Source organism: Equus asinus, chromosome 21 (genome assembly GCF_041296235.1).
Source record: "Equus asinus isolate D_3611 breed Donkey chromosome 21, EquAss-T2T_v2, whole genome shotgun sequence".
Taxonomy (NCBI): Eukaryota; Metazoa; Chordata; class Mammalia; order Perissodactyla; family Equidae; genus Equus; species Equus asinus.
In genome coordinates, this window is record NC_091810.1 from 93983331 (window position 1) to 94006681 (window position 23351).

The 23351-nt window shown below is 49.0% G+C and overlaps 1 protein-coding gene and 1 long non-coding RNA gene across 5 annotated transcripts in view; one reads left to right on the forward strand and one right to left on the reverse strand.

Moving 5' to 3' along the window:
• WWTR1 (WW domain containing transcription regulator 1) overlaps positions 1 to 697 on the reverse strand; it is a 119687-nt gene extending 118990 nt beyond the window's left edge. The window contains exon 1 of the mRNA XM_044755246.2: positions 267 to 697. Coding sequence (XP_044611181.1) covers positions 267 to 697 — 431 coding nt within the window. The remainder of the gene's footprint in view (positions 1 to 266) is intronic.
• On the forward strand, positions 581 to 16957 carry LOC106829448 (uncharacterized). 4 transcript variants are annotated; one of them, XR_011496689.1, is made up of 4 exons: positions 581 to 717; positions 10038 to 12214; positions 13934 to 14044; positions 15481 to 16957. It is a non-coding gene; the product is annotated as an uncharacterized lncRNA (long non-coding RNA). The 4 variants fall into 4 exon arrangements; XR_011496687.1 differs by having other exon boundaries at positions 10038 to 14044; XR_011496688.1 differs by having other exon boundaries at positions 13934 to 16957.
• Positions 16958 to 23351: the final 6394 nt, after the last annotated feature.

Consider the following 23351-nt stretch of genomic DNA (forward strand, 5'->3'; position numbering starts at 1 on the left):
TGCGTTTCATAAGAATCCTCCAGAAACTTTTTTTTCCTCCTACCTCTAGGAGTTTCCACATCCCCTGCAAGAACCTCCTCAAACTCTCTGTTTCTGATCCCTTACAATTCCAACACCCAGAGACTCACTCCCAGCTCCCAGATCTTTGGGAAAGAACCGAGAAAAGACACACACCATCTCACTCACACACACGCGCACCCACAGGAACCAGCGCGCGCGCCCTGGGCATGGTCACTCTGCGCCCCCCGGGGTCCGGGCTGACTTACTTGAGGAAGTACCTCTGGCCAGTGGCCGTGAAGGTCATCTCCCAGCCTGGGGGCAGCGGCAGCTCGTCGGTCACGTCGTAGGACTGCTGGCGGAGGTGCGCGTGCTGCTGCGCGGGGCTGGCCGCCGCGCCCGCGCCGGTGCCCAGCTGCAGGGACGCGGGCGACGAGTGCGAGCGGACGTGCTGGGCGCCGCCGGCCAGCCGGGGTCCCGGGTGGCCCCCGGACGAGTCGGTGCTCGACTGGCGCGAGTGCGAGCCGGAGTCAGGCTCCTTAAAGAAGGACTCGGGCAGGATCTTCTTGCGCCACGAGCTGGGCTTGGGGTTCATGACCGAGTTGAAGAGGGCTTCGAGGTCCGTGTCGAGGTCCTGCGTGACGTGGATCACTTGCTGCCCGGGCGGCGGGAGCGGCGGAGGCGCCGAGGCCGGATTCATCTTCTGCAAGGAGAAAGGAGGTCGGGTCGGCCTTTTACTTAAAGTCGAAGGAGGGGTCCAGGGGGAGACGAGAGAGAAAAGAAAAAGAGGAGACGGATAGGTGTGCGCCTGGGGATCGCAGACGCTCAGCAGTCAGACCAGGCGGATGGGGGAGGGGTCCCTCCTGGCCTCGAGAATTATGCAACTTTCTTGAAGCCAAGGAGTTACGGGGGGGGGGGGCGGGGAGGAAGGGAGGAGGGGAGGGGGTAACTGTACTCGCGACGTTGCTGAACTGCTGGTGGCAAAGGACAGGTCGCAACTTTCCACGGCAGGCAGCCCCCCAAAGAAGTCGCCACCCGAGCCCGTCCGCGACCCCTCGCGTCCGGAGGCCCGAGGCCGGGCGCCCGGGGAGGGGCGGGGGAGCGCGCCCCGCCGGCGGGCACTACCTGGGCGCGCAGCGAAGCCGAGTCGGGGCGTGCGGCGGCCGCGTCCCGCCCGAACTCGCCGTCGGGCCTGGGTCGCTCCGGCGCGTGCGAGCGCGCAGGGCTGGAGCCGCGGCCCGGCTGGCAGATCCCGAGCCGACGCGGTGCCTGGCAGCCGAGGGGCTTCGGCTCTCACATCCCCCGGCCCGGCCCCGGGCGTTCGCGCTCCGCGGCAAGGAGGCGGAGGAGAAGCAGACAGAGCGCGGCCGCCGCGGCTCCCGACTGTCCCATAAACAAAGTTTGGAGCAAACTCCCACTCCCAGGAAAGAGGCGGGCCCGAAAGCCGAGCTGTTGAATTATGCATGACCTCCGAGTCCGGGGCCTGCCCGCCCCCGCTCGCCCCTCCCCTTCACCTCCTCCCGGCGCCCCCCCTACCCGCCCCCGTCTCTCCTGGTCCCCCTGTCCCCGCCCGGGCTGCAGAAGCCCCTCAGCATGCTGGCCACTTGGCGGGGTCGCAGGAGTCAGGAACCCCCACCCTCTCCGGGGCGCGCGGAGCTCTCCCGCGGAGCCCCGGACCCGCATTCCTTTGGGTTTACCACGGACTCGGGGCGGGGTCAAAGGGAAAGTGGCCCGAGCCAGTTTAATCAAGGGCTTGTGGACCGAAACCAAGGCTGGGGGCGGCGGAGGGCGCGCGGCGCGGCCCCGGCGAGGAACGGCCGCTCGTGGGCGCCGCGCCCTTCGTGGGGCCGGGAGCGCCCGGAGCCCCGCGCTGCTCCGCCGTGCTGCCCGAGGGCGGGCCCGGGGCGCCCCGCGCGGGAGACCCCGCCGGGGCCGGCCTTGCCGCGGGAGGCTGCTGAGCGCTTGTGACCATATTTGGTCTGGCGAGGAGGCATCTTGGCTGTTTGGCTTTCAATTGTCTGCTGGAGCGCAGACGGTGCCCAGAAAGTGCCTCTGTCGCCTGCGATGCGGCTTCGCCGCCGGGTGCGCTGTAAACACACTACCTTCAAACCGTTCGTAAATCCTGAGTTTCCTCTCGGGGGTGACTCAGGTCACCAGGGACTGAGCAGAAACCTGGTCAAAGCTGGTGCTGGAAAGGGAGAGCAACCGCGCTCCCCCTCCCCCGCGACATCCGCGCGGGTAGTGGGAGGATTGGAATGTCCCTCACGCCCTCCAGAGAGCCTGGAGCCGGGATGGAGCCTAAGCAGGTGGCTGGGAGTAGAGAGGGTGCGCCAGTGACCCGGAAAAAACCGCCCCCCTCCCACCGACTGGATCTAGGCAGGGGTGGAGACCCCCTGCCCCTAGATGTAACCTGGAAAGACAGCTGCGGGAAGTAGGAGGCGGCCTTGCCCTCCGGAGCAGCTCGGTTCCTTCTTTCCCTTGTCCCCCAGTGGCGGGGGAACAAGAGATAGTGGCAGCGAGGTAAGTCAGGCTTCAGAAAGCCCCTATAGGGGCCCACCCCATTTGATTCAAATAGAAGTTTATGAAGTAAGGCAAATGAGGCCATGTATGCAAAGCACTTGGAACGGCCTACATAGCTGTTTGTTAGATAAAATAGAATTGTAGCAAGTGCAGGTATTATGCCTCAACATTTTTATGAGGGTGAAAGAAAGTCAAAGGTAAAATCTGGAGTTGCCTTGAATGAGAAAAGTTTACAGGAGCGACAAGGCCACCCCATAGTTTTGCCTTGGAAAAGATGGGAGTCTTAGGGGGCGACTCCCTGAATGGCTGCATCCCTGTCACTGCCCAAAATAGAGCAGAGCCCCCCAAACTGAGACTACCACCCCCACATCGTCTACTTGAGGATGGGCTCTGCCCACAGGAAGCCAGGGCTGCCTTAGAGGAAGAAAGCCACACAGATCACCTTCAAAGATGAGCAGACCGAGCGAGGCTCCTTCCAGATGACTCTGGAGCCCGTTTCCCATGCAGCAAGTCCTCTGCCCACAGGACCTGCAGCGGGAGGGGGAAGCTACCACAGGTCACTGCACATGAAATAGCATCTTTGCAAGCTGTCATCAGAAGCCACCACAGTTGCGACAATGGGGAAATTAGCTATGGAACTAGAGGAAGTGACGGGGACCAAATGGTTAGTAATTCAGAAGCCACAAGGCTGACGTGATGATTGAAGGATGGAAACTTGAGGCCAGCCCCAGGCCAGGAAGGTCCTCACCCAAGGAGGAAGGTCCTGCTTTGTAAAGAGTACCTCGCTGCTACAAGAGAAGAAAAGGCTGAGGGAACCGTGGTGCTAAGCAGCCAATGAGGATCAGGGCTGGGATTGGCTGGGCAAGGATGCCATCTTCATTCCTTGTCAAGCTTCAAGAAATGATCGTGGAGGACACAGGAGTTGATACCTGAAATGGAAATTGCCCTGATCATGGGATAACTCAAAGGGAAAACCCACAGTTCCCAATCAGCCTGTAAGATGTGGTAGTGGACGATTGAAGAGATTTGCTTCCATCCTTTGAACAATAGCTTCAGATTCAATGACATTCGAGGTGCCTGTGTGGATCGGGTGCTGTTCATAGAAGCAGCAGGGTGTAGTGGGCAGGGGATAGTGTCTGGGGCAAAACGCCGGAGTCACCTGAGGCAAGACTTAGACTCTATTCCTGGGTTCCTCTTTTGTAAATTAATAACAGTACAGTAACAGTACCCAGCTCCCAGGATTCTAGGTTAAAACACTGTACAGATTTTCTCTGTTGACCCATGATTTAGAACGCAGCCTTCAAAGTGCCTAGCTCTACTCTGGACACTGGGCAAGTAACCTGGCCTCCCCAAACCACAGATTATTCATTTACAAACAGGAGACGATATATGGTGGTCTGTGAGACTGCTGCCCTTCGATGGACCACCCTTCCGTTAGTCGAACCCTTATGGAGTCCCTTCCGCTTAAATCTAGACTGGGCAACCGGCTTTCCTTGACCAGGAGCATGCAGGGGTGGAGCTGTGCCCGTTCCCCCACTTAAATCCTAAGAAAGTGTGGAAGCTTCTGCTTTTGTACTTTTGGGAGATCTGAGCCACTAGAAAAGAAGTCCAACCACAGGGTTGGAGAAACCACATAGAGAGGGACAAGTCCAGTCCCCAGCTGGGCTGCCAGCTGGCTGCAGACACATCAGTGGCCACCATAAAGACCAGTAGGACCACAGAGCCTAATCCGGCCTAGACTGTTTGCACTGTGAGCAACTAAAGTGAATATTGTTTTAAGCCACTAAATTTTGGAACTTTTTAAATGCAGAATGGGCATTCTAATGATTAAATAAGAAAATGCAAATAAAGTTCTTAACACAAATCCTGTTACATACTAAAGTACTCAACAAATAATGGCTGTGGTTGAAGCCTCCTGGAGACTGAAAGAATAGATAATACCTTCTATATTCCCATTTTACAGATAAGGAAACTGACCCAATGAGTTTTAAAGTATTTTCTCCAGCTATATGCAGTGAATTGGTGAAAAAACCTGGATTCAGCCCAGGGTTTGTAATCTGAAGTCCCAGTGCTTTTTCCACTCTCTCATCCTGTGTGAGCCAAGAGTTGCTCCCTGGTCCTGTGCGGTCATTGTGGATCAGTGTGCTACCTCCTGCCTGCCTATCTCATAGAGAAACTCCACGGTTGTCATAAGATAGTCAGTTGAGAGTACACTCCTGCCGATAAAGAAATCTTTCCACTCGCGAGGACTTTCCACTGGAAGTTGATGGCCTGCTCCCAAGTCCTCCCTTCAGCACACTTCCTACTGAAGACTTCCCTGAGTCGTCAGCTGCTCCTCCCTCTCTGTCCACATCAAACGAGTGGCAAGTGCTGCCGACTGATTCTTCCGTCGGGTGTCCCTTGCACCCATCCATCCTTTCCACTCCCACAACGGGACCTTATCTCAAAATGCTGGCAGTGGCCTCCTCACTGGTTTCTCCACCCCCAGTCTCTTGTTTCTGGCCTCCTCTTTTCATGATGTCATTCGCTGGCTCACAAGCTTTTAACAACTGCCCACGAGACTAAAGGTCAGAGCTGTCAATCTGGCACCCAAGGACTCCCAACCACCCGCCATCTTCATAGCTTTCTGACCTTGAGTCCTGCACAGATGTGTCCTTCATCCACTCCAGCCAGGCTCTGACCCAAGCAGATATGGCCTGCTCCTTCACTATAGCTCTTTCTTGGATCCTTGCTCCGAACTCCCCTCCATACTCCATTGTCAAGCGTTCATTAATCTCGCCCTCTTTCCCCTTAATTCCAGTTGTTCTTGTCTTTTTTCACTCCTTCGACACATAATCATACATACCACTGCGTTATATTACATTTTGACTTTTCCCTCAGTCTCTCTTGCCTCCCCCGTTGGGTTGCGAACAGCTGCAGGGCAGAAGCCTCTTTCGTTCCGCTATGGAATTGCTCCTCTGCGGCCGTAATTCTCTGTTAAGGGCACAATGACCCTGATAGGATTTTGCCCGTCCCTCTTCCAGCACCCACTGGTGTCCTCTCCACAGTTTATGAGGTATCCTCCCACCATTCACTACAATTTTGGCACCACGTATGGAGTCGAATCCTGAGCAGGACTGCAAGCTCGTTGAGGACAAGTCTAAAAGGACTTCATTTTCTTTTTGTTTTTCCCGTGCCAAACAAGGTGTTCTCCACACAGGAGTGTCTAGTACATGTGGTCACCTAGCCCAGTGGTTGTGGCCCCAACTATGTCATCTGCCATTTTTGCCTCAGGGAAGCCACAAGCTGCTTTTCGCAGCCCTGTCCCTTCGAATTGCTGACTTGGCCTGAGTGACTGATGCAGCTAAGGAGAATGGTTGGAAACTTGGTTGGGCAGGTAAATGGTAGAGGACTGTGGCCCAGAAGCCCCTCGGGCAGAACCTGCCTGGACTTGTTGAACCAGTATGGAGAAAATTCCCAGGGCAGGGTCACCATTAACAACTGAAGAGGAGCAAAACAGACAAGGACCTTGAACAGATAAGGGTTGAATAATAAAGAGTCCAGAAAACTGCTGAGTAACATTCATCTCGATTCCACAGAAGGGTAGGAGCTGACCAGTTCCTTGACCAATCAAACATGATACTTGCGTACTCGGAATTCCCCACATCAAAGCGTCTAGCACGGTGTCCAGCGTGGAGCAGGTTCACAAATGCTTAAAGCAAATCGGAGCTGCCACCCATTTTGGCATTTACTCTCCTCAGGTGCAGGTCTCACTATGAGGCTTCTCTTTGGTGTTCCTAATAAGAGCATCACCGGCATGGTCATAGGAAGGTGACTTTGGTAATGGTGATGGTGAATGGGGCTGTGTCTGCCTGGTGTTATCTGTTGCTTCAGCAATGTACTTGGACCAGAGGACAAAGGAATTTCTGAGATTTGGTGTTTACTGGAGTACTGTGAGCAAGTTGTTTATCCTTTAATATTTTCACTATTTTTTTTTGACTGTGGAAAATATTTTCAAACGGAAATAGATAATATTTTCTTAGAAAAGTACACTTTTGAAAATGCTTAACAACATAAGTGTGGTCTAGAGGTTAACCATCAGGCTGTATGGCAAAGTTGCCAAGTGCAGCATAATCTATGATAGGGGAAGGTTAGAAATTCCCTAAAATTTAACATGAGATTGGCTACCTATATCTGACCGCTTAATATAGCCAATGTAGTTTTCGGTAGCTAGCTGAAATAGTATTTATGAAGACAGTGTACCAATTTGAAAAATATATTTTTTATAATTGTTGATGAAAAAAATCCAGAAACAAATGTCTATGAGCAGCATAATTACCACTTTGTTCAAAAACATAGCGGAAAAAAGTGAATGAAAAGTAAGACGCTAAAATAATACAAAAAAAGTAAAATACCTATGTAAAAATAAAAAAGATAAATGTTTCTCTTTACGCACTTAGTTCTATGTAAATCTACAAATGTGTAACATGATGGAGAAATTGACTCTTCACCATCAGAAGCCCAAATTGTATTATTATTATCATTTTGGGTGTGATGAGAGAACTAACCAGCAGTGTTTTTGCGAAAATTTCAAGGTGCTTGGTAGTGTCCATACATTCAAGAACTATATATATAGGGGCCGGCCGGTTGGCGCAGTGGTTAAATTTGTGCACTCCCCTTTGGTGGCCTGGGGTATGCCACCGTGATCCCAGGCATGGACCTACCCACCGCATATCAAGCCATGCCGTGGCAGGTGTCCCACATATAAAGTAGAGGAAGATGGGCACGGATGTTAGCTGAGGGCCGGTCTTCCTCAGCAAGAAGAAAAAAAAGAGGAAGATTGGCAGCAGATGTTAGCTCAGGGCTAATCTTCCTTAAAAAAAAAAAAAAAAGCCACAGCAATAAAAAGAACATTTAAAAAAAAAAACAACTATATATATATTTTTTGAGTGGCCCCCGTGTGCAAGGCCAGAAGTTTCAAGCTGAGCTTGGAAGAGGTTGCCACCTGATAGGACATTCACTGGCTGACATGTCATCCAGCTCCTCCCTCTCCCCAAGTAAGTCCCAGATCTGGTTACACCAGCTGTTCAAGCCACTGCTCTTCCCGTCTTATTTGTCACGTTGACAGGAGTCAAGCGTATGCAAGCTCTACTATTCTCGCTCTGTCTCAGCATTGTCCAGGCTCAAGTGAGGCCACTTTTCCTGCCTGGTCAGGAAAGGTCAATTCGTGGTTTGGAGCCCAGGAGAAGAGCAGAGGACCAGCCGAATCTAGAGAGGGTGGAGAGAGAGCCCAGGACTCGAATTCTGCTGCACAAGAGAGCTGACGCTCTGGGCGGCAGTTCAACTCACATGGGCTTAAAAACAACAAAAGTTTCCTTTAAAAGTAGGTATTCGTAGATAATCTCAGATAAGAGGGTGAACGTCTCATGTAGTGTCTGCCTCACAAAAAATCCTAATTGGACCATGTGACTGTAGCCATTTTCACTTAGTCATAGTAATTAAAAGTTGTTAGTATTTCAATTGTCACAGTAATAGTAAATAACATTTACATAATGTTTTACAGACTACAAAACAATGTCACATGTGTAATCACACAGACTCACAGTACCTCTGTGAGAACTCGCGGGCTAGCCTTACCAGAACTCCCATTTCACAGATAAGAAAACAAAGGTTAGGGGAAGTTTGTGCCCGGTCAAAGGTCATCCACTTGTAACAAAAGAACCAGAACTCAAACCCTCTAGTGCCTCCAGGCTTTCAAATTATGTTTCTCTTACAACTTCTTAACTGAGTCAGAGTCTTAATTGCTTCCTCCTTTGTGAACATACAGAATCCTGTCTCTTCCTCAGAAAAAAAAAAGAGAGAGGAAGGATGCTGGTTATTTTTTCTCCGCTGACTTACAGTAACATTTCACAAATGCTTCGTCATCTAATGGCCATTCAACGCACTGATGCTCCTAAAATTTAAATTGAAGTTTAGTTGTCTCCTCCCTCTCATTAAATACGTGAAAACTCAAATGTGTTGGAGGTACTTAAAATGCAGTGAAACCCTGATTAGTGGAGTACTTGTGTGTATTAAAGAACCCATCTGTGATGGCAATCGCCACTAATTCATATGGAACGGCAGTCCCTATTTTTTTTTTTAAGGGTTGTCTTCCTAAAGTTATTGGTCATTTGGAACTCAGAATGTGTTTTGTTATAGAAAAAATATATTACAAATAATGGCTGGGCACCCCAGCCTACCCATCTAACTAGGGGCTCTAACAGCCCCAGATCCTTTGGAGCCCCAAAACCTCAGTCTGTCCTGATCCTCAGCTTGAGTCTTTGGAGACCCTCCGAGGACTGGTGTGGGGAAGGAGAGTGCAGAAAGCAGGCAGATTTCTTCCACAATCACAGCAAGAGGAGGTTCCTGCAGGATCAAAGTGTTTGCTGTGAACCTGGGACTACCTGAGTGGGAAATTCACATTTTCTTTCTTTATTCATTTTAATAGGCAAACTTTTTTTTTTTTTCGGTGAGGAAGATTGGCCCTGAGCTAACATCTGTTGCCAATCTTCCTCTTTTTTTCTTTTTTATTCTCCCCAAAGCCCCAGTACATAGTTGTATATCCTAGTTTTAGGTCCTTCTAGTTCTTCTACATGGGATGCCACCACAGCATGGCTTGATGAGCAGTGCATTGGTCCACATCCAGGATCCAAACCGGTGAACCCCAGGCTGCCAAAGCAAAGTGTGTGAACTAAACCACTCGGCCATGGGGCTGGCCCTGGGAAATTCACATTTTCTGTATCAGACATTCTTGAGGAGTAGGAGGAAGAGGAGTTAAGACTCCTCTTGGCTGCAAATAAAAAGTTATGTTCACTTAGGCGGGAGGAGCAGTTCCAAGGACACCCCATGGAACCCAAGGAAGTCTCCACTCCCGTCTCTCTCACACTTTTCTCTGCTTCTCTCTGCTATCTACTTCATTCTTCTGTCTGGATCCAGCTTTTTCTGCTCTTCAATCCTCGTGGCACATGGTCGTCTACACCTTACAATCTCACGTATTATATGTAGTTCCTCTTAAAAGAGAAAGGACTTTGCCTCAGGTCTAAATTCCCAGGCAGAGGTCTCCGATTGGTTTAGCTTGACTTGGGCGTTCACCTTTGGACCAACCACCTTTATGATGGGAAAAGAGGGAGAGCCCGGTCCAGGGTAAGCTCACTGAGCGGGACCCTGAAGGGAGGGCGGGAAGCTTCGGGAAAGAGGGCCCAGTCAGGGAACCCAGAGATGGAGGAGCTACTGGTGTTCGTGTGCTTGGCGTTTCTTTGCATGGACACAAGTCTTTTAGCCATTTGCCTTTTAGAAATAGATCATTAACAAACTACTTGGAGGCGTCACCTGATGCTGTTGTTGCAATTGTAGGACTCCAAGGGCCCTGACTGAGGGGCTGCCCGTCGTCGTTCTCCTACAGCATCAGCTCCTATTTTTAGGGCAAAGATTTCAGGCAAGAGACATTTTATTGTTCATTCTGTGTATTTCCTCCCACCTGACATCATTTTTGTATTTCACAGGAGGGAAAAGAATCTGAAGATATTTGAAAAGAGACTTAAAACTAAAATGCCAAAGGAAAAGTGAATGAGAAGATTCCTGAGATGTAGCTTACCATCTTACTAAAAAATTACTAAAAATACTGTAACTAGTGTCTATGAAAGTGTCGGTCAAGGCTCTTCCTGGTACAGATGGCACGGCCAGGAGTTCAGCGTCGGAGATGATCATATAATTCAGTCTGGCTAGTTGGCATTGCGTCTATAAAAATAAAACTAGTTAATGGCTTCAAGGAAAAACGCTTCTCGAGTTTTAGTCGCTCACTTCTCTTGTAACTGTTGAAAGACTGCCTTATTCAAAAAAAAAAAAAAAAACAGACTGCCTTATTCAATTAAATATGGCGTCTTGTTCCTTTCAGTGAGGAAGGAGAGAGTTCTCTGATGCTGATTTAAATACCCCTGGGTGAGAAATCTCTCTTCTCTCTGCCCTGGGGACGGGTGTACTGAAGTGCGCAAGGGCTGGTGCTCGTTACTTCACGTCACAAGCCTGCGTCTCAGTTAGAAGTGATGGATCCGGTGCTTCAAACAGTTATCACCAACAGAGGGGGAACTGTTTGATGAATTCTCTGACAACTCTGGAGCAATAGTTACATCAGTTCCTCCACATAAGTTCTCTTAGACTCTCTGCTCACAAAAAACCTCACATGGGTTTCAAAACTTTGTGTGTGAGTGTTTGAACACTCCCACAAAGAGACTTCCGAGAAAGAAGCCCCAGTCTGTTTAGCTGGAAGGACCGACGTAATCTGGCGGTAAGTCTCATCCTTGCTAATGGATCCTCCCTTAGACTCTCTGGGCAGCTTGGCCAAAGGCGTTTGGAAGCCGAACTTCACAGCCTCCACCGCAGGCCGCTGGCACGCGAGAGACCCAGCCCGCTCTTCCTCCCGTCAGCGAAGGCCTTTGCACAGTCTCCGTTTTTACCTTCACTCAGCCTTTTCTATTTCCCCACAGCCTGAAGCGGGGGGAGGTTTGTAGGAGAGTCAATAAGAACCCCACATGTCGTGTTTTCCTACCCAGACTTATTTGCTTGCAAGGGAACCTCCTCAGTGGCCACCACATCCCCCCGAGGAAGATGCCCACTCAGTTTACTCCTGTGCTCCATGAAGCTGCAGCTTGGGCCGCATCATGAGCGGGTCTGGGAACAAGACTGCTCTTTCTGTCCGTTGTCACACATCCGTCTGAACTCAAAAGGGCCTCCCTTAAACCAGGAATTTCTATTCTTCTGGAAACGTCTTTCTTTTGCATTTGCAGTGCTGTGGTTTAAAGGTGACAAACAGCGTGCCTACCACTAAAGTCCAGCAGGCGGGCGGGCGGGAGGGACCCAGAGAGGAAGGCCTGGAAAACTTGGAAGGTGAGCCTGCGCTTCTGCAAACACACAGACTGGAGCTCTGTTTCCTTGGTACAAGTTCTAGAAGACACAGACACATCCTGTAACTCCTCTGCAGAGCTGAATTACAGTAAATGGGCCAGCACAGGTACCTGTACTTATGAGGTAGGTGTCTGTTTAACCTTCCGTGTTCAAACTCTCCATCAAGAAAAAGAAAAATTAAGAAAGGAGACGGTTACTTGGAAAAGAACTAGCAAGCATGGTTCGTGGGTCAGTTCAGATCCACCAGGAAGCAGAGGCCACCGAGATGGAATTAGGTGAGCAGGAGATGTACTGAAGGAAATGCCTGTACAGAATAGAGGGCAGAGAGAAGAGGAGGCCGGGAGAGTCTTTGCATTGCAGTGCTGGTGTGAGCCCTGGGCAAGGAGGATGGGGTAGGAAGAGCCTCCGAGAGCAGGGCGGCTCTGAGACAGTCCTGGCCAGCCTGATGGGGAAGTCCACGGCAGTCGCTGACGGACAGAGGTGTCCTGGGAGGGGCGGGGACGGCTCAGCTTTTGCAGCCAGCTCTGCGCCATCCCTGGTGGCCTTCCGTGTGAAGTGTGCAGTAGCTCCCAGACACAGCACCTGCGGCCGCCAGCCCACTGCTCTCCTCACGGTGAGTTCATTCCTGGAGGGAGCCCTAAGCATGAACCCACATGGTTCCCACCGCAGTCTACACAGACTGCAGCACGGAGAGTGACTTCTCCATCCCTTTTCAGGGTGTGGTTCTTCCAGGCTTCCAGTGGACTTCTCCTCCTGAGGGGGACCTTAGAAGAGGAAGGTGAGGAACACAAACCACAGCCCCCGTTGCTGCAGTTGGTCTTGAGGCCACAACTTGTGTTTATCTTCTCTCTCCTCCACTATCCACTCTTGAGTCTCCACATGCGATGCTGTCACCGTGCAGGTGTGGACAGCTTGCTTCCCTGGTGGTGCATCTCAGCTTCATTCCAGAGGGGCCCAGGCCCTTGGAATCATACCCTTCAGACTGGGGCTGCTGTGTATGTCCATCCACAGTTAGAACTGGGAGAGAGAACCCCCGGAGGTACGGAGGGGATCGCCTGGATTCCTCCCTGCCTGCCTGCCCTGCTTGTGCAAGAGCAGCCTTAGCTCCTCCCGCTGCTCAGGGTCGCTGATTCCAGCCAGAACGATGACGACTCGTCTCGCCTGTTGGTCCCTGGACACAGGAGTCTGGAGTGCCTACTCAGCATTCATAGATTATACTTCAGTGGTACTGTTGTATGTCCCCTAGCAAAAGTGCACTCCCTTTGGGCACCTGAACCTCTACCCCTGCAAAGCCCAAAGTTGTAAGGTTGGGAAGCACAAAGATCCCCCATGAGTCACTGCGAGTGATGTTAAGTGGGCCCACTCTTGCTTCCACCCCTTTGTTCTTGGACCCGTGCATTCTTCCTATGAGTGACATAACATCTGAAGGTCTCTGATGTGGTGTATACACTGCACCCTGAAGGATGGCGCCCCATCCCTGCTGAGTATTGCTTACAAGCTGGCGTGTCAGCTGTGCCTTCTCTCTATCAGTTTAGCTAATGTTAGATATTATAGTACATAGTACAACCAGTGGATCCTATAGCCAACGGGTCATTTCTGCACCTCCCTCACTGCACAGTGGGTTCGCTGACCGGATGCTGTGTTGTGTGGGATTTCATGCCTACGGATCAGGCATTCTGTAAGTTTCCAGATAGTGGGGCTGACTGAGGCTCGGTGGGCAGGAAAGGCAAACCCGTATCCAGGATAGGTATCTATCCCTGTGCAGACAAAGTGGACGGAAGGGGCCACTGTGGTCACCTTGCCAAGTGGCTAATTGGACTCTTCTAGGAATAGAGCTGTATTGGAGGCTCAGTTTCTGTTGTTGGCACATTGGACATTTAGAGCAGCAGGAGCTAGATGAGCTTTGGTAAATGGGAGTCCATGCTACTGGGCCCACGCATAGCTTCTGCCTCTGTCCCCTTCCATTTGTCCGTTGTGTCAGTTCTCGGGTGGTTGACGGCAAAGACTGGCTAACGTAAACTAGCCAAGCCTCTTTTGTCTACTTGGTTTTCTAGTGCCTCCTCAAGGCTGAATGCTTTTGGGTGGGCATTAACATGTAACAAAATCTTCATGCTTCTCGCCCACTCCCGTATATCCATCCACATGCCTCTGCTTTTTACTCCTTTGTTTCCAGTCTTCCAGTCCCTTCCCTTTGAGGGTCACTGCACAGGAAAGTGTATATATTTACCTCTCAAGCAGTCACCTCTCCTTCCACACAAAGTGAATGACCTTGCAAAGCCTGAGGGTCTATGCACTGGGAAGTTTCTGAGCCAGTGTCTGTTTTTGTCTTGCACCCACAAACTGAGCAAACCTATCCATAAATCACGCTTGGGCTTTTCCCTCTCCCTTCAGCTGGTTGGGTCCCTACAGAGAGTGAAGGAAGTGGGTGAATCCGTGGTGGGTGCCACGGGGGTCTGGGGTACCTGCTTGTGCAGCTTATGCCTCTGCTCCTGCTCAGGCTCAATCCGGGATGTACCATTTCCATTTTATGATGGACTGCTCTGGGCTTGTCCAACTTTATGACTTGGAGGATCCAACAGAACCTAGCTCATAATAGGCAATTCTAGAGGTGAGCTCACTTGGTCCCCCATGGCCAAGGGTTCCATCTCCACCAGGGCCTGCTAACGCACCAGGAGCTGTTTCCCAGAGATGTTTAACTCTCTGCCACAGACGGCATGGCCCTGCTCCTGAAGTCCCGGGCCCTGAACTGTGAGCCTCCCGCTGGGGCTTGCTGTAAATCCCATACTGCATCTCTTCCCACCTCCAACACCGTAGGCCGTGCCAGGTAGTACGCTCAGGTAACAGGGCTGCTTGCGCCACAATCTGTCGTTGCTGTAGAGACCTTTTGTGGTCTAGGCCTCACTCCAAGACAGCAGCCTTCCATGTCACCTGGGATGGTGATGTAACATTCCTGGGTATGGAATATGTTGCCTCCAGTGCCCGAACAGGTCACTAGGCATTGTGTTCCCCTCTTTGTAGCAGGAGATGCAAGCAGCAGCACTTTGTATTTTACTTCGGAGCGGTTGTCCCGGCAAAGCCCTGACTATGGAGGCGACAGATCCCTGAATCTTCAGAGGGTTTGTCTCCCCTCCTCTGGTGTGCATGTCTGCTACCAAGGTTTCCCACACACTGGCCACATCTTGCACATCCTGCCTGACCGGCACAGGGCCATCGATGTAATGGATCGGTGTGATGTTCTCGGGGACGTTTGGATGGCCCAGATCTATATCTGAACTATATATAACAGAGGACAGGAGAGTTAACACATCCCTGGGGCAAAACTATAAATAAATATTGTCCATTCCACACAAATGCAAACTGCTTCTGATCCTCTCTTCTAGTTGGAATGGAAAATAACTCATTTGCCAAATCAACCACCTCATACCATGTACCTGAGGCCTTATTAATTTTGCTCTAGCAAGAACAACATGGCTGGCACAGAAGCTGCCATCATGGCTACTACTTGGTTGGGCTCCCAGGAGCCCACAGTCACTTTCTTTGTTCCAGGTTGGTGAATTAAACAGGGATAAGTTAGGGGCCACAAATGCCCTGCATCCTTTAGATCTCCAGTGGTGGCACTAATCCCTACCACCCCCACTCACACCCTCCCCCCAGGATGCAATATTGGTTTAGACTTGCTATCTTGCTGGGGGCAGGCAGTTTGGCAGGTTGCCATTTCAGAGGCTTCTACTTGACCTTCCGCACTGTGAGAATTCTTACCCAACAGACCAAGGGCCGATGGAGGGACTAGGCCAACTGCCAAGTGGGTCAATCCCAATTATATACCCAGAAACTGAGGAAATGGCCACCAGATGGGTCTGCAGACTCAGGGAAGCCACTGCAAGTCAGACTTTAGCCAGAACTCCATTTTATCTGGTCCCCATATCCCCCACTCTAACTGTGGGGAAAGGTGCATGACAATGCTTCAGGTTTCCAGATGTCTGTGTCAACTCAGGAGCTGTATCCAATAGTCCTTGAAATGTCTGCGTATTCTCCTTTCTCCAGCGTACAGTCGCCCAAGAAAATAGCCACAGATTTCTTTGGAAATGACTGAGAATCCCGACAGCATTACTTGCCACGGTGTTCCAGGGTCCCGCTCCTGAGGACCTGGCCACCCCTTCAGTCAAGGGCTTCCTGACTGATAATCGGCTCGGACCCAGGAACTGAGTGAGGGATCGTGACTTTTTGTTGGAGTGACCAGTCTCAGCCCCGCTCCTTCATTCCTGCCTTATTCTGATTGTAGATGTTGACCAGCGCCCTTCCGGTTAGGAAGAACACCGAGAATGGGAAGAAGGCTATGGAGTATTTTAAATGCTATCGTTAAATGTCAAAGGTGACTCACTTAAAAGGCAATCTTACTTAATAGCCCAAAATATTTAAAGCCACGAACTCCCACTTATAGGTACAAACCAAACAGAAATGTTCACACATGTTGACCCGAAGAGACGTGCTAGAATATTCATAGTTTATAGCAGTAAAACCTCCAAATTGCAAGCACCCAAATCCCCTCAGAGTGTAGACTGAATAAATAAACAATGAGGCACCTTACCACACCAGAAGGTAGAATGAACAAACGACAACCACAAACACAGTAGGGACAAATCTTACAGGTAGAACATTGAGCAAAAGAAGAGAAACACTCAGGAGTGTACGCTGTATAATCACACTCATAGGAGTTACAAAAACAGGAAAAGCGAAGTCAAGATGGTCCTCACCCTTGGCAGGAGACCAGTGACTGGGAGGGACTCCAGGAAGGGTGCTTCTGGGTCCTGGAGATGTTTTCCTTCTTGATCTGGGTCCTGGTTCCATAAGTGTGCTCAGCCTGCGAAAATTCATCACATTGCACACTCCTGTACGTTTTCTGTATGTATTTTATGTTTCGACAAAAAGTTCAAAACTCATATTTAAAGCCACTAACTACCCACGGAGAACTTCTGAATGCAACTTTTGGGATTTTTATGTGAATCAGAAGTTCCCAAACTTTGCGAAGCATCACAATCACCCTTCCGCTGAAGGGTCTCGGGGTAGAGACGGTGGTGGAAGCGCGTCAGGAGCACGGGGAGGCCGCCTCGCTGGTTCCTACCTCCATAGCAGAATAGGGTCAGAGAAGCATTCGGGGGTTCCTTAGCCTCCTACACCCTGACCACTTCTGGATGTTTCCCAGACTATGGAGGATACGAAAAGTTCTAGCCACCTGCCCAGTCCTTACTCCCGGGGGTGGCATCTGCCCCTAGTCTCAGTCCCTGTCCAATCCTGGCCAAAGTCGCTGGACATTTCTAATGGACATTTCATGTTTTAGTTGGTCCTGTACATTTCCCCCCTCTTTATGATCACAGAGTACTTCTGTGCCTACGAGGGACCAATCCCAAGTGGTTTGGGTGAGACCGGTGGTGACCTTCTGCCTGGCCCTCCAGCCTTAGGAGTAGGACTATGACTCAAGCCTGGCCGATCAGAGTCCTGCCTCGGTCTTTTTACCTGCAATGACTAGTGCCTCAGCCTTTTCACACTGAGCTGCAAGCAAGGAGGTACAAGTCTAGCCACTGAGGCCGAAATCATGTTCACCACACGCAAGAAGCCTGAGTGTAGAATAAAGACAATTAGAGACAAGTGGACAGCAAGGACAGAAGAAGAGATAAATCCCCAAAGATATTGTTTGAGCTACTGGATGTAACCATGCCTGAAGTCCACAGCTAAACAGTTACAAGACCAATAAGTTCCTATTATGTGAACTGCTTTGAGTGCATTTATGTTACTTGAAATTGAACTGATGACTAATACCTAGAATAAAACAAAAAAAAAAAACCATGAATGTCTCTTTTACCCCCTTTACTTGGGCTTAGAAAAAGCTATAAATATACCTGTTTCCCCTATTTTGGGCCCACCATGGTCCTTTAGTCCTTCTGTGACACAGATTGATTCCACTGATGCCCTGCACACTCAAGCAAGTACTGTTTAATGTAAGAACTCCAAGCACATGGCCACACAGCTGCTATCAGTCCACGGACGGTATCATCCTTGCACTCCACTCCTTCACGATCTAGAAGTCCACACTGAAATAACAGAAGGGAATGATCAAGGCGGACGGCTGTGCCCCAGGTGGCCACTGTCCCCTGTGCTCTGCATGTGTTCTTCTGGCTACAAGTTTTCTTTTTCACCTTCATCCTGTTTGACATTTCAGTGATGGCTCATTTCCTCCAGCTCTGGATCTTCTCTCCAGTGCTGGTCCTTCAAATTTACAATGTCCCCTACCTGGAGCAAAATGCTCCAAGAACAGAGCACAGTCTAACGAGTCGAAGTCTTGGCCTCTATCTAGAGGCCAGGCTTGGGAAGTGGCGAGAAGCTTCCCCAGCACAGCCAGCGGTAAGAGAGGCCAACAACACCCCCTGAGGGCTCGGCTGCCTTTCACGCCAGAGGAGCTTAGGCCCATCCTCTTAGGACTCTCTCTTGATGGAGAGGGACCTCAGTGGCACTAACCAGGCTCCTGTCATCTTGATATCATTTGAGTGTGTGTGAGGAAGATTAGCCCTGAGCTAACATCTGTGCCAATCTTCCTCCACTTTGTGTGTGGGTCACTTCCAGAGCATGGCTCATGAGTGAAGTAGGTCTGCACCCAGGATCCAAACCGCAAACCTGGGCTGCCGAGTTGGAGTGCCCGGAACTTTAACCACTTGGCACAGGGCCGGCCCCCTTGATATCATCTTGAGAGCTTCATGGGAGTGAGTATCTGGATGTTTCAGGAAATGAAGACCCACTTCTTGGCCTTCTCCTCACCACGCTGAGGGTCCTCAGGGTTGGGCAGCAGCCCTAGGCACAGGAACTATGGAATGCTTATGCTTGCAGGGCTGCTACTGTAAAGCACTAGTACATTAGAAGTATTTAAAAGGCCAAGTAGGGGCCAGGCCAGTGGTGCCAGCAGTTAAGTTCACACATTCCGCTTCAGCGGCCCTGGGTTTGCCGGTTTGGATCCCGGGTGCAGACACAGCACCCCGTGGCAAGCCGTGCTGTGGTAGGCATCCCACATATAAAGTAGAGGAAGATGGGCATGGATATTAGCTCAGGGCCAATCTTCCTCAGTTAAAAAAAAAAAAGGATTGGCAGCAGATGTTAGCTCAGGGCTAATCTTCCTCAAAAAAAAATAAATTAATTAAATTAAATAAAAGACCAAGTGCAGGGGCCAGCCCCGTGGCCAAGTGGTTAAGTTCCTGTGCCCTGCTTCCGTGGCCCAGCGTTTTACCAGTTCAGATCCTGAGTGGACATGGCACTGCTCATCAGGCCATGCTGAGGTGGCGTCCCACATAGCACGGCCAGAGGCACTCACAACTAGGATATACAACTATACAATGGGGGGCTTTGGGGAGAAGAAGAAGAAAGAAAGGAAAAAAAACAAAGACGACTGGCAACAGATATTAGCTCAGGTGCCAATCTTTAAAAAAATAAAAAGGCCAAGTACATTAAAGTAAGTGTTTCGGACACCTATTGCTGCAAAAGAAGCCTCCCCAAGCTTAGTGGAGTAAAGGACAAAAATAATTTGTTATCGTTATCTCTCAGGGTGCTGGGGCTTGACTGAGCTCAGCAGGTGGTTGTCTCAAGGTGTCTCATGTAGCTGGTGTCAGCTGGCGGCTGGGGCTGGAGTAGCTCAGTGCTGCCTCACTCATATGTCTGGTGCCTGATTCTGGCCGTTGTCTGAGACCTTAACTGAGACTGTCGACTGGAACACCCACAGGTGGCCTCTCCATGTGACCTGGGTTTCTTCACACTGTGGTAGCAGGGTTCCAGGAGAGCTGTCCTGAGAGAGAGGGCCAGGCAGATGCTTGTCACCCTTTATGATCTAGCCTCTGAAATCACACAGTCACTTCCAACACATTCTGCTGGCAGAGAGGCCACAGAAGTCCACCCAGCTTCAATGGGAGGGAGATAGATGCCACCTCCTGATGAGAGAGGCACAAGGTCACATGGTAAAATGAGCATGTGGGACAAGAAATATTGTTACAGCCATCTTTGGACAATATTATCTGCCACAGTAAGCTTCTGTCAATAATGTTGAATAGTTCCTGGCTGAGCAAATACAGGGTATCTTTGTTATCTGGGTATTAATTATCAGGAGCTCCACTGAAACACTGTGATAGAGGAAAGCAAAAGTCACCATATAGTGAAAATATTCCTCAACATGCACTTAAGCATCTCTACCCACTTAACCGTGAGAGTGTCTCTGATTGTTGCAAGTTGTAAATTTCCACTCACACAAGGCAAAATGAAAAGGTAAGTCTTGCAAAAGATAAAAAATTTCATTAAGTCAATTATTTTTAGAGAATATTTGGAATCTCACGTAATTGGTAGACCAGTTAACAACGGAAGAAGAAAAAAATTAATAAGTATTAATAATCATGTGTTAGTGGAATTATCTGAAAACCCAAAGACTAAGGAAGGCATTAGGGAAAATCACTGAAACCCTTTGAGTATTTCTGCGTGTTAAGTGAAGGGTGTCCTGTGTGTTGTTAAATTTGTTGGAAAAATGATGTGCCCTCCAAAAAAAAAAAAGCAATACTTGATTCAGCCTTTGTACATTTCAAAGACCAGCCCATAGTTTCTATAATAACCTAAATTCTGTTACATATAAGATAAAATTATTTTTATAATTTTTAGTTTCAATATTCAGATATCGTTCAAGTCAAATTCTTCCTATGAAATTTTGATCCCTTTTTGAGCGGATTTACTTCAGTGGCCTTTTTTCCACTGCTTTTGAGTAAAGGCCCTTCTGTAATCCGCTCAAGCTTTCATCCTTCTCCAGAGAGTTAAGTGTAAGCAACACCAATTTAAATGACTTCAGTGACAGTATTTTCACAGCTTTCTTAGAAAGCCTGTTATATCAAGTGAAATTAAACCTGAGATCTTTACAAGATCTTTTACAAGAGCATTAGTTTTGGCCTCTGATATTAGGGCAAGATGCCTCTGTAGTTATCTGCCAGACACCGTTTCATCAAACATTTATCGAGCATCTGCTTTGTGCAAGGTGGTGTGCTGCACTACCGGGGGAATCAAAAAGAGGAACGGACTCTGTGATGAAGGCATTCATACGTGTGTTTTCATCAAGGTCACTGTGGAGTTTACACCACCAGATCCACCAGCTCCATCACCTCCACCGCCACCATCACCTCCACCACTGCCAGCAGCAGCCACATAGATCCAACAGCTTAAAACACACTGACCATGAAAACTGGAATCAAAGAACTTTACCCTAAAGGTATTTGGCAGACAGCATCTCTCACGCATTTAATTCACTTGTACTTCTCTTGGTGTGTACTGCAGATTACCAAATTACATACATCAATATGCTGAAGTTTTCAGAGCAGTTTTTCAGCATTTTGACATGCTAAGAGGAAATTTTAAGTGTGAGGGAATCATAGAAATTACTTATTCCAATTGCCTCATTTTTGAGGTGAGAAAAATGAGCCTCAGAGAAGTGAAGTGACTTGTCTAGGGTCACATGAGTAGACAAGGACAGATCAAAATAAGCACTCGACCCTCTTGATTTGCTCACTGCCCAGGTCCTCCTCGCTGCAGGAGGACCAAGTGAGGACTCTCAGTCCAGCCCGAGAAAAAAGTGATCACACCTCTCAGGCAATAGAAACTCTGAAGAAAAGGAGAAAGTGCCAATCCTCTGCCAGGAGGCCCTCATTAGCTTGGTTTGTGGCTGGTTTTGTAACTGAGGAGGCTGCGCAGGAGAATGGGGTCACGAGGTTCCCGGGGATTAAGCGTGATAATGCTGTGTGCCCTGGAAAGAAAACGATACTTTGCACTTGTATAATACCTTCTTCCATCCAACAATAATAAATAAGACTTTGTACTTTCAGCCAAATTTTGCAAAATATTTAACAAATGTTTAACTCACGAATTCTCAGAACAATCAAGTAAGAAAAACTTTTGAAAGGAAGAAAGAAAGCAGCTCTCATCCTCGTGATTCAGTGGGGAATCTAAGGTCAGGAGAAACGAGGCTACACCTAGCTGAGCTACACCCACGTGCAAAGACACTCCTGTATTTGAACACTGTCTAAGCAGAGACTTTCAGCATGTCCCCTGAAAGAATTTTTTAAACCACGTATCCCTTCACAAAATTTTTAGTTGATGTCTATAATATTTCATATGCTTAAATAATTGCAAAGGTTGTAATTTCCAGCATATTATTAATATAGATATTTTTAAAATAAACTACTGCAATACTCTTTTTAAAATACCCAATTGAGTCTAAAATCCGAGCAATTTGATGCCTATCATCACCCATATAAAAATATATGTAGGGGCCGGCCTCGTTGCCAAGTGGTTAAGTACACGCGCTCTGCTTTGGCGGCCTAGGGTTTCACTGGTTCGGATCCTGGGTGCCAGCATGGCACCGCTCATCAAGCCATGCTGAGGCGGCGTCCCACACAGCACAACCAGAAGGACCTGCAACTAGAATACACAACTATGTACTGGGGGGCTTTGGGGAGAAGAAGAAAAAAAAGATTGGCAACAGATGTTAGCTCAGGGCCAATCTTAAGAAAACATATATATATAAGCGAGTTGTTCTCTGGCAGCCAGAGACTGTACGTCACTCCCTCTTCTCTTTAAACTCATGTTATTATCCAACTTCTCCTACATACTTTTATCCTAACAGACATATTATTATGCTCAGAGGTCTTCTTATTCATTGTTACACTTCTCCGCAATAAAAATGTTTGTAAATTAAATTTTTAAACTTTCTGTACTTTTTTTTTTTTGAGGAAGATTAGCCCTGAGCTAACTACTGCCAATCCTCTTTTTGCTGGGGAAGACTGGCCCTGAGCTAACATCCATGCCCATCTTCCTCTACTTTATATGTGGGACTCCTGCCACAGCATGGCTTTTGCCAAGTGGTGCCATGTCTGCACCCAGAATCTGAACCAGTGAACCCCAGGCTGCCAAGAAGTGGAACATGCGAACTTAACCGCTGCGCCACTGGGCCGACCCCGCCAATCTTCCACTTTTTTTTTCTCCTCAAAGCCCCAGTACATAGTTGTATATCCTAGTTGTAGGTCATTCTAGTTCTTTTATGTGGGACGCTACCTCAGCATGGCTTGATGAGCAGTGTATATGCCTGCGCCTAGGATCCGAACTGGTGAACCCCATGCCACTGAAGAGGAGTGTACAAATTTAACCACTTGGCCACAGGGCCAGCCGCAGGATAGGTTATTTTAAATGGAAGGTGAAAATAAAAAATTCGCATTAAACTTAAAGCTAGTTTTCCAAAAGAACACTTGAAAATCTGGAAATTGATTCTCTTAAAAAAGAATCCACGTGTGTACACCCCCAGGGAGAGTTGCTTCACTCGGTTTGCAGATTGCTCTGTGGGGAGATTTCTGTAGATCGTGCCTTTGGTTAGATAAAATAAATATTTAAGTGAGACCACACATCTGTGTTTTCTAGTCCAGCTTAAAGTGAATATTCTTCAAGCCTGCCTCGGACATTCCAAGCTCCCTGGGCCTTCCAACTCTTACGTTCTATGATTAGAAGATTGTATGGAAAGTGTGAATGTTTTTCTGAAGGTCAGGGAGAGTCAACAGCAAAAGGGCTCAGTGGCAAAGCAGTCTCCGGAAGATGAATCTGGCAACACTGTGCACGGTGGGCTGAGGGAAAGAATGCTGGGAGACCAGTCAGGGAGCTATTCCACTGTCCCCAGGGGTTACAAGGGCTTGGACCAAGGCGGTAGGGGGAAACTAGAATGACACACCTTCCTTCTTCTTTCCTCCTCCTTTCTTGTTAGTAGAACTCTGATCTTCTTGGAGTATCCACGCCTCAGGGGAGATGACCCTATGCCTGGCTCAGGGGTGTATCCTGATCAGTCTAAGCCAATCATGATAATC